General features: G+C 45.8%; 1 protein-coding gene across 1 annotated transcript in view; it reads left to right on the top strand.

Annotated features, from left to right (window-relative positions):
* Window positions 1-12,006, top strand: part of LOC143941161 (taste receptor type 1 member 3-like) — a 54,302-nt gene that overhangs the window by 19,270 nt on the left and 23,026 nt on the right. The window contains exon 2 of the mRNA XM_077463186.1: window positions 3,445-3,733. Coding sequence (XP_077319312.1) covers window positions 3,445-3,733 — 289 coding nt within the window. The remainder of the gene's footprint in view (window positions 1-3,444; window positions 3,734-12,006) is intronic.

The raw sequence follows: 12,006 nt of genomic DNA, 5'->3' as shown, positions 1-12,006 counted from the left end.
TAATACAATAAAAATCCCATATACTGGGGAATTTTATGCAGACATATAAAGGTGGCAGGGAAACAGAATCATGAACTCCAGGATTGCGGGGAGGTGTTGTAGTGAATGGAGGACAGGACATGCACATGATGCTTATTCCTCTATTTCAGGGCCAAAACTTCTTCATTCTTCAACTCACTGACCCTCCTCTTAAAGCCTTTTGGTCACAGGATTTTGTGGGAAGCCCTTACTAGTTGTTTGTGCTGTACCGCATGATAACGTTTTCTGGAGGTAAAGGTGGTGGAAAAGGGTCAGGCTTGTGTAAATGTTGTCCACATAGATGAATAATGGCAATGCAAGGCCCCACACAATTTTTCCACTGCTCCCCATATATAATAGGTTGGGCAGTCAGGGGGCTCCAGCTGGTTATCTTTCCCTTTTTACAAACATTTTAGGTATAGATATACCCTTAGGCTCTCATAAAGTTTGTATAGCTTCACCCCATATATGGCCCTTTAACTGAGGATGTATTGTTTGATTTACGGCCTAATATTAAAATGGACTCACCAATGCAAATATGCTTCTCAGAAGTACACAATGAGCAAATTTATGGGGGAGAAAACAATAATAAGTGGGCAAATATTGCAAAGTTTATCATATCCATGGTGGTATCTGGGAAAGCACAGTGTATTCTCACTAAAATGGAGGAGGCACATGATCATTTAACAGTGTGTCCTTGACATAACAGATGAATATGGTGACATAGGATAAATGAGATTTGTTGATGAGTAAACGGGTACTTCATTTTTTTTTGTAATCCTATGTTAAGGGTGTGGGACCAAAAATGTTTTGAATCCATCCACTGTGATATGTCTCAACTCAAATGTATGGGCATAATGTGAATTTGGGTTATTCATGATGTATTGCTGGGTAAAAAGACTGCTCTGGTGCAAAATTAAATGGAAAAAACATTGGTGAAAAAATAAAGAAAAAAAAAATAAAATGGTGTAAAATGTTGGGTGTTGGCCTAAATGCCTGGCTATGCAGTAAAAGAGGGGGTAATAGTGGATGCTAGGTTACAAGGAAGCCATACCAGGTTTGTAGGTGCCTCTGGGAGACTTGTATGGGCTCTGATTCTTGGTGGATGATGTGACACCCCACTTCTAGTACTATGGCTTTCATTCAGGGGTACTGCATTGCTGGTGGTCGCCACTTCACCAGGATGATGTACAGCACTGCTGTTGGCTGCCTGCTCTTCAGAAAGCCTCATGCTTCTTATAGGCATCCTTTCATCTCATTCAGTTATTGACCCACTGCTCTCCATTGGCCCATATTCCAAATCCAAATCTGACAGTGAGAGCTCCCCGCTGCTCTCATCTGTCATTGTCAGAAACTGGAAGGTGAGTGAACAATAATTGAAGCTCTAAAATATCTGTTGCTCGAGCAAGTACACCAATGGCTTAAATGGATCAAAGGACCAGGTATGTGGGGATAGTGGCAAGTCCTTATTGTGTGCAGTGGTCCATTAGTCCTAGGTTGTAACACACTTGGTAGGCAGCCCACTATAGAGCAAAAGATACTCTGTGAACACTGGAAGAGAAAGAGAGAGGGGCAGTGCCAATCTAAGTGCAGCAAGGATACAACCAGTTTATTAAGGATTGTAATACATTTGATAACATGGGCTCATCAAAAGGTAGCAGCCTTGTGGTTAGCAGAGATCTGGAGGGGCAGCTGGAGAGTGCAGTATCATTGCACCCAATGGTGTCCGGATGAGAATGAGGCTGCACGCATTGAGAGCATGCATGCTTCTTCATCGGGCAATCTCCGAATGTGTACACAGCTTCCTCCTGCACCCTTCCTTCCGACCTGGGACCCCGGGAACCACCAACGCCATCGGGTACGATGATACTGCACTCTCCAGCTGCCTCTCCGGATCTCTTCTAACCACAAGGCTGCCATGTTTTGATGTGCCCACGTTACCTACGTTTTAGTAAGTGTATTACTTTCCTTAATTAACTGGTTGTATCATTGCTGCACTTAGATTGACACTGCCCCTCTCTCCTCCTCTTCCAGAAAGTGGAAGGCCTCTTTGCTGGTGTATATTTTTTTGAACATGATGTATGCTGGCTCTAGTGACACTGGAATAGGTGTTTCTGCAATCAGGGATACAGTGTATGGCTGCACTGATATGGCTGTTCAGGGCACTGATGACCACTGCACTGGTGTGAGAGGTACACTGGCTTCACTCAGGGCACTGTCAGGTGGGTCTATGTGTGTAACAATGTAATGTAGGGTAATGTAAAGATCAGAGGAAATCACAATGGAATTGTTAAAATTACAGATCCTGGTACTGATCTCTCTTCTTCCTCTCACATGCGGTCTGTGCCTGAGTAAGGAGAACTAGTAAAAGCAAGTACCGGCCATAGTGTACATGTTTGTGGTCCACTGTGTTTGGGCACAGCGATCACATGGTAAAATGCCACTGAGATTGGCCCTTTACCTAGATCTAGGCTATGTGATTAACTGTGTCCAAAGGATATAACAATTACAGATCATGGTGCTGCATGCCCCCTTGGTCATGTACAAGTTCAAAGAATAATACAACCTCCCGCCTGGCCGTATTATTACAAAAGGCAAGTGGAAAGCGGTTACATGCTGATTTAAAGTGGTTGTAAACCCTTACAAACCACTTTAACCTACAGGTAAGCCTAGATTAAGGCTTACTTGTAGATCCAAGAAATATCTCCCAAACCTATACGGTTTAGGAGATATTTGCCCGAAGACGGGCACCACTGTCTACGTCGCGCATGTGCCGTAGACAGCGGCGCGCAGGCGCACTGAGCGTGGCATCGTCGATGATGAAGATGCCGCGCAATGCCGCACGTTTCGGCTCCCATGCGCATGCGCATGCGCGGGAGTGACGTCATCGCTGCTCCGGCGAATCACAGCGCCGGAGCAGCAAGACCCACGGAGACCCACCAAGAAGATGGACGCTCGGAACTACAAGGGACAGCAGTGACTTCGCTGGCTCCTGTGTCAGGTAAGTGACACATAATGGGCTACTATGCGATGCATAGTAGTCCATTATGCTTTGCCTTTGCAGGGAATGAAAGAGGAAGTAAACTCATCAGGGTTTACTTCCTCTTTAAAGGTCTACACCAAAGTCTTAGTGAACCAAAAATGTCCACATCTACCTAATTTGATACATAGGGGTCAGATGGGCTTTGTCCCTTGCTTTGGGCCATAACCTAACATCTAACTGACACATCATTATGGGATTTCCAAACATGGACATCCACACTTTAGTGGCTCTATCAATTTTAGTTTTTCATATTATTTCTATTCCTTTCTCTTTCCTTTGTTTTTTGTGAAAAACAGTTTGTGTTAGTTTTGTGGGATGTGGCCAAACTGTAATCTCATAATTAACTATTTGGTGTTGTTTGAAAACCTCTCAATATCTTGCAGCGTTGACCCTGAAGAGTACAAAAGCCTCTTGCTGATGAAATTAGTTGTTAATGAAATTAACAAGAACCCCGATCTTCTGCCGAATGTTACCCTGGGCTATCATATATTTAGTACATGTTCTGATCCGAAGAAAACATTGGGATATGCCACAAAGATATTGTCCAGAGAAAAGGAAGCTCCTAACTATTACTGTAAGGGACATGGAGAAGTGGCTGGTTTTATTGGTGACAGTAATTTCCATTCAAGTCATGCGTTGGCCCAGTTACTTAGTCTGTATCGGTATACACAGGTAAGTGATCACTTCAATGTATTATATGTTCGTAATATGAAGTGTCCAATAGATAACTAAGTACAGTCTAGGTGATTTTTTTTTAGCTTTACTTTTCTAGTATGAGTGCCGATCAGAATGAACAGAACTTTGAATAATTCAGCTACACAGAACAAGTGGTGTCATTTGTTGAAGTTATACCCCTGTGGGGCCGCTGAGTGTAGTAGTTCCACCTGTCACCCTGCTCAGCCTGGCATTCACTTCCAGTCACTCTCCAGACAATGAACAGTCCTTCAGCTTTGTTTTTGTTGTTTTATTGAGGAATTAAACTTGGATGGGGTAACGGGGATATGGAATGCCCAGATCAATAGCGTCTAATCGATCAAAATGTAGATTGGAACCCCAGACTGCTCTAGTACAACACTTCTTGCATGAACTGTTACTTACTCTACTGTGCAATACTTGTTTCCTATTGCAGATAGCACATGGCTAGGCCCAACTCTAAATTAAACCTAACTTTGTAGAAAGGCCATTTGCTGTCAGGGGACCATTGGGTCCCTTTGGTGTATCAACCAATAGCAATAAAAAAATGTCCATTTTGTGCTAGTTGCATCTAGGTGGACTACTGGTCCCAATCAGTCCTGTGCAAACTCTGCCAGCCCTCCTGCAGCCTGACTTCAACTAAAGAAACATCACAGTCTCTCACTCTGACACTACATCCATTCGGTGTAATGAGTAGCACTCTTGCCTGGTTTACTGGTTCAAATCCCGACCCCGACACTACTTGCCCGGAGTTTGCATGTTCTCCCTGTGCTTGCGTGGGTTTCCTCGGGGTACTCCAGTTTCCTCTGGCACTCCAAAAACATGCAGGTAGGTTAATGTCCAAAATTGGCCTAGTATAAGAATGGGGACCTTGGATTGTGGGCTCCTTGTGGGTAGGGACTAATGTGAGTGTGCAATGTACAGGGATAGGGGCAATTGTAGACACTCACTCAGCTTGAACTGGATTGACTGTTGTCTTTATTCATCCTTACTAACTATGTAACTATGTACATCCACTCCTGGCATGACTCTCCCAGATCTCCCGACTGTGCCTGTCGCTCACCGAACAACAGGTGAATCCTTCCTGAAGATTTGCCTGGCAGTGTTCACCACTGTCCTCTCCTAGGGATAGGCGAATGGTTCGGGCCGAACTTTGGTTGATTGGACATTCAGCAAACAATGAACATTATGTGGTGTTCATGGCAAATTTGAAAGCCAGGGAACAACATTAAAGTCTATGGGACATGAACATGAATAATCAAAAGTGCTAATTTTAAAGGTTTATATGCAAGTTATTGTCATAAAAAAAGTGTTTGGGGACCTGGGTCCTGCCCCAGGGACATGTATCAATGCAAAAAAAGTTTTAAAAACAACAGTTTTTTCAGGAGCAGTGATTTTAATAATGCTTAAAGTGAAACAATAAAAATGAAATATTCCTTTAAATATTGTGTCTGGGGGTGTTTACAGTATGCTTGTAAATTGGCCCAGTTTTCCCAAGTTTAGAACAATACCACAGAAAAATTACATTCTGAAGAAAAAAAGTAATTTAAAACTGTAATAAATTGTCGGGTCTTGGCAATATAGATAAAACTCATTGAAAAAAACAGCATGGGTTCCCACCTCAGTCCATTACCAGGCCCTTTGGGTGTGGTATGAATGTTAGGGGGAACCCCAAACAAATTAAAAAAAAATTGCGTGGGGGTCCCCTCAAATCCCATACCAGGCCCTTCAGGTCTGGTATGAATATTAAGAGGAACCCCCGTGCCAAAATAAAAAAAATGGGGTGGGTCCCCCAAAAATCCATACCAGACCATTATCTGAGCACGCAACCTGGCAGGCCGCAGGAAAGGGGAGGGGGGACAAGAGAGCTCCCCCCTCCTGAACCAAGCGTGAACAAATGTACCCCTACCACTTCACAAAAAAGTGTCAAAATTGTAAAAATGACAAGGCATGGTATATTTAGGGGAACCCTGTGCCAAATTTTTAAAAAATGGTGTAGGGGTCCCCCCAAAATCCATAGCAGACCCTTATCCGAGCATGCAACCTAGCAGGCCACAGGATAAGAGGGGGCAAGAGAGTGCCCCCTCCTGTACCAAGCTATATGCCCTCAACATGGGGAGGGTGCTTTGGAGTAGCCCCCCAAAGCACCTTGCCCCCATGTTGATGGGCTACAAGGGCCTCATCCCCACAACCCTTGCCCAGTGGTTGTGGGGTTATGCAGGCAGGTGGCTTATCAGAATCTAGAAGCCCCCATATGGGGACGCCCAGATCATGGCCTCCCCCATGTGAATTGGTAACAGGTACATTGTACCCCTACCATTTCACCAAAAATGTGTCAAAAATTGTCTTTTTTACTATTTTTGACACTTTTTTGGGGGGGAAATGGTAATGTACAATATAGCGGTTACCAATTCACATGGGGGAGGCCGGGATCTGGCCGCCCGCATACCCCCACTGGTCAAGGGTTGTGGGGATGTGGCCCTTGTCCCCAACAACATGGGGACAAGGTGCTTTGGGGGGCTACTCCAAAGCATCCTCCACATGTTGAGAGCATGTGGCCTGGTATAATTCAAGAGGGGGGGCGCTCTCTCATCCCTCCTCTTTTCCTGCAGCCTGCCAGGTTTCGTGCTCGGATTAGGGTCTGCTATGGATTTTGGGGGGAGCCCTACGCCATTTCTTTTTAAATTTTGGTGCAGGGTTCCCCTTAAAATCCATACCTTCGGGTCTGATATGGATTTTGGTGTGGATCTCCACACCATATTTTTTTTAAATTTGGCAGAGGGTTCCCCTTAATTTCCATACCGGAACTGAAGGGCCTGGTATGGGTTTTGGGGGGCCCCTATGGAATTTTTTCCCTTTGGGTCTGGTATTGGCCTGGGGGGGAATCCATGCCATATTTTTCAATGAGTTTTAGCTATATTGCCGAGACCCGACCATTCATTACAGCCGCAATCAGTTTTAAATGACTTTTTTCCTTTAGAAATGTAATTTTGCTGTTGTATATTCTAAACACGGGAAACATGGACCATGCAGCAGTAAGGTGTATATTACCTCTGACTCATGGTCTAGCAGGCATGGGCAGGGATTTTACCTTTCCTTCATGACGCACTAGGTAACTCTGCTAGCAGCTGGGAAGGATGCAGGACAGGGTTCAGTAATGTTGGAGCTTGTTCCACCACCACGTCTCCAAAATGCTAGGGGTGATTCTGCCACAGCTCTCTCCTCCACCCCTCCTCTTCTTCTTCCTCTATGGCCTCTTCTGCAGATTTGTCCTATGAACCAGCGGTGCTTGGTAAGCATTAAAGGGGCTACGCAATCACTCAGGCAAAAAGATGCCATGTGGTGCTTGAGTTGGTCTGCTTAGGGGACAGGAGCCACACTGGGGCACAGATTCTGTCAGCTCTGCAGGGGCAGGCTCAGAGGTGGTTGACGCCAGGCCAGCTTCAGCCAGGAATGGTTGTATGTGACAATGGCATCCACCTTCTCTCCGCTCTCCGACAGGGACACTTGACCCATGTTCCATGTTTGGCACACGTCCTGAATTTGGTGGTGCAGTGGTTCTTGAGCAGGTACCCAGGCTTACAAGTTCTCCTGAGGCAGGCCCGAAAAGTCTGTGGTCGTTTCTGCCATTCATACAAGGACAGTGCTCGGCTGGCTGACATTCAAAGGGAATGCAATCTGCCCACCAACCGCCTCATTTGTGACATGTCCACCAGGTGGAACTCAATGTTGGCAATGCTGCAGTTGTTGTAAATGCAGAAGAGGGCCATCAATGAGTACCTGTGTGAGTATGACACCAGGACAGGGTCAGGGGAGCTTGGCTTCTTTTCGCCACTGATCAAGGATGCACTATATATATGCACTGTAGAATGTAGATCTAGGCTACACTGACTGGATGCTGAGATGCTGAAAAGAAAAGTATATATATATATATATATATATATATATATATATATATATATATATATATATATATATATATATATATATATATATATATATATATACATATATATATATATATACTAAACTGACTGTATATATATGCAGCACTAACCCCCAAAGGAGCTGCTGGTTTTATTCGGGCTTACCGTTACCTCACTTGCTTGCTTCTTCGTCTTAGGGGGGTCCCATTGGAAAGTAGCCCAAATGATGATAGATCTGACACTTAATCCTTTTTGAAGATTTATTTAGGGATAACACAAAAGCAGCAGAGGAAACACAGTCTTTCAATAAAGGACAAACAGTCTTTCAGGTCCAGAGGACAAACAGCTCCACAGACTGGATCCAGCAATCACCAGATAGGCCCCTCTCACTTGACCTAGCAGCCAATGAGATGCTCAACAAAGTCTCTGCCACAGACTTGTCAACTGAACTTAGAGAATTTCGAGAGTTTTAAGAAGAACTACAATACAGTACCAGATTCTTTTAGCCGAGCTGGCGATACTGTAAGGATATTGATCCGAGTCGTGTCCTCCAAGTTTCCAGGCTCCTCCAGAGACACCAGCCTTGTGCTTGGCCCTCCACCCAAGAAGTCCTCCCCTGCATCCTCCAGTTTTCTTGGCTTCTCCCCGCAGGTGAGACAGCACAGGACCACCACTGGATCAGAAGGCCCCAAGACATTCCTGGGCCCACACTCTCAGTTGCAAAACCTCGGGCCAGCCGGCCCCAAGGCACTGAAGCATGTGCCATAGTCCCCAGGCCAGGAGGGCCATGAGGTCGGGATAGCGGACCCCAGAACAGGGACCCAGAAACAGACCCAATAAAATGGTGTCGGTACCTTAAATACCCTCTCCCAGAATGCACAACAGGGAAACCACACCCACTGAGCCATTTCTAAGCAAGAGGTGGCATTCAATGCATCCAGCCTACTGCTGTTCCACACCCACCGATGGTGACAGCGACACCTATGGTCAAGTGGGACTCAGTGCAACCCAACTGGACTGGTACAGAAACCAGAACATTTAGAGAGAATTAATCTGAGCCAAACTACAGCTTTAGACACTTAAATTTGAAAAAAAAAAAAAAAATAGCGCCTGCCCATCAGGAGCAGGGCGCTACATATATATATATCAAATACACTGCCTGAAGTAGATCGGAAAATAGTACACCCCAGAATGCACTGTAGAATGTAGATCTAGGCTACACTGACTGGATTAGACATGCGCATTCATGAACGTACAGAATCGGACGAAAACAAAATTCGAAACTAAATATTTCAGTGTGCACATGTCTAATATATATATATACACACTAGACTGACTGTATATATATATACCAAATACACTGGCACTAACTGAATAACCTGCCTGTTTAATATAAATCAAGCTATCCCTCCATCCATGCCAACAACACTACACAGGGCCGCTGTATAGGCAGCCTTATATAGTGTGGGGCATGGACTTAGTCCCCCTGAGCCATGATTGGCCAAAGGAGGCACCCTGCCTTTGGCCAATTATGGCTCTCTTTGCAGAGGGCACTGGGATTGGCCAAAGCATGCCGGTCAGGTGCATGCTTTGGCTAATCATCAAACAGCAATGCACTGCGATCTCGCAGTGCATTATGGGGCATTCCACGGGTGCTCAAATTTTCCAGCAAACGCCCCATGATGTTCGTTCTTTGGCGAACGAGCGAACACCCGATGTTCGAGTTAAACTCATGTTCGACCCGAACATCAAGCTCATCCCTATTAAGAACATATACATATTTTTCCTCAGAAAAGATACTCTGCTCAAAGAAATTCTTGTCTTTCCAGGAAGATGAAGATGGACAGCCATCCCATCCCATGGGGACCCTAAAAGAAAACACACAAAAAAAAAACACATCCTACACTTACACGTAACTTTGCACTGTACACAATTTCTACTGAAAGGGGGTAGCTTCCTTACAGCAGAGAATATTGAGCCAAAAAAGCACACACATTTTCCTTGTCTTGTTCTGTCAGAAGGGGATTATAACCAACAACAGAACAATAAAATAAAACGTATGTACAATAGGTGCACAGTCCTCTTTAGAATTGCTGATGGCAGGGGCCCCTCCCTGAACAAACAGGATCCCAAAGAGGTAAAGCAGGAACAATGTTACCCAAAGCGTCCATGTAACAGACAGTCCCTCTGTCAGGTACATAGGGTGAAAGGCTTAATTTGTTTCTACTGAGTCAGGGTAGAAAAGAAAAGAACACAATCTTCCATAGTTCAAATCCCCAAATTTTAAGCATTGAACCGAGGGCCTGGTAGTCTCTTTGAACCCTTTTCTCATCTCTCCATGGGAACCAAATTACTTTCTACAAGCTGACCAGCCTTGCATATCAGCACCCGGTCCTTGTAGATGGTCCTCTTAAGTCGTCATTCTTCCTTAAACTCCAGGAACTGGGTCCAGACTGCACGTCTGGCAACCTTGATGGCTTGGGGATACATAGGTAGCCCAAAATCGTATCATCCTCCCATCCTCCCTGGGAGCTCTTGATGTCCTCCATGATTTGGGACGGAACATAAAGGAAATCCAAGCCCCTCTCCATGGCCACTCTCTCCTGCTCCAGACGCTGAAATCTGGAGAACCTAGGCAGCTCCTTAGGGTTCTACTTTCCATACAGGACACAGAAGTAAAGGCCTGACTGTCTTACTGCCGATGGGCAAATTCCTTGGTCTGGGTGGTAGAAAGCCTGGATTCTGAGAACTGCACGCTGCTGACTGAAGTTCCTACTGGTTATTCCGGCTCCAAAGCTGGCTCTGGTCTATGCCCACTGTCGGAGCCATGGGATTCCCCAGTCTACCACTCCTCATCAGTATCTTCTTCAGGGGACGACCGCTACGGCAACCTCTCTAGGGACCCAAACTTGGCCTGCACTCTAGGGAAACCCAATCAATGACTCGGCCCTCCGCCCCTTCCCCCGGCTCCTTATGGACTACAAGGCCAAAGGGTTTAGTGCTGACCAGCTCTTTAGGGGAAGCCTCTGGCTTTCGTAATATAGTACTTATGGTTACCAGGCCCCTGGCCAGGCCACAAGTCTCAGCAGTCTCTCTCCCGCTGTCCTTGGTATTCACAAAGGGGTCTCCAGGCTGCAACACCTCTCTGCCTTTAGTGTGTGATCTCAGGCCTTCCAGTTCTTCCACGGGTTGGGCGTACAGAGTCCTGATAGCAGGACTGTAATACCTTACATGCTGTAATACTGTGAATCCTGCTGAATAGATCTCAGCCGGGTAAGTGGCTCCTCACAATGGCTGCACTGGGCCCAATCAGTCACCTTTGCTGTCAGAATCTGGCACTCAGGACAGAGCAGGCAGAGTCACTCTGCTTCATCAATGACTCCCAAGGTGTGCCCTTTGTGAGGCTCCGACTGGACGCCAGTGTCCACCAGCACCCGCATTTCAGGCAACCACTGTAAGGTGGGCATCAGCCGATTACCCTCCACCATCTTCCTTCTCTGCCTCGTGCCTGCTGCTAGCAGGAACTTTAAAGTTTCCTCCAGGGTGTGGCACCGCCCCCTCGCTTCCAGGCAGACTGGCGCCAAACAAACTGATATGCACACTCCTCCCTGAAAAATCAAAATATTGCAGGACGGAGGACAATCAGGGAAAGCTAACATTGTCAAAGGCTTTCTCCGCATCAAGGGAGATTATGGCTATGTCTTTACTGGTGTTAGACTTGGCATGTTTGAGGACTGTGAGAACTTTGCTGATATTGGAGGATGTGGATCGGCCTTTGGCGAAGCCAGCTTGAGCCGGGTGGATAAGGGAGGGCATGATTCTGGCCAATCTATTGGCCATGATCTTGTAAAGGATCTTAGAGTCTGGGCTTAGTCATGAGCTGGGTCTGTAGGAGCTAGGTTCAAAGGGATCTTTACCTTTCTTGGCTATCAGCTTTATGTGCGCTTGATATCCTGATGGGAGGTAATCTCCACCCTCGAGAATCATTTGGTAGACCCTCGCAAGGGTTGGAACTATTGTATGTGCTGTGAACTTGAAGAATGCAAGGGTGTACCCATCTGGGCCTGGGGCTTTCCCGTTGGCAAAAGAGGAGATTGTTTTGTGAATTTCTGGCTTGGTGATTGGAGAATTTATGATCAAGGAGAGTGGAATCAATTTGAGGAAGAACATTTTTTGTAAAAAATTTTGTGCGGCATCTGGGTCAGACAGATCTGGGCTATATAGAGTGGTGTAATATTGTTCAAGGGTAGAGGGAGAGGAGCATAAGTTTCATTGGGAATCTTTTAGGGAAGTGTGTGGGGACATGTGCTCCCTTGCACAGCTTTG

The sequence above is a fragment of the Lithobates pipiens genome, unplaced genomic scaffold, assembly GCF_037356315.1.
Source record: "Lithobates pipiens isolate NorthernLeopardFrog02 unplaced genomic scaffold, aLitPip1_a1.2 Scaffold_3, whole genome shotgun sequence".
NCBI classification, from domain to species: Eukaryota; Metazoa; Chordata; class Amphibia; order Anura; family Ranidae; genus Lithobates; species Lithobates pipiens.
The sequence above is the reverse complement of the archived record's forward strand: the minus strand, read 5'-3'. Positions and strand labels throughout refer to the sequence as shown.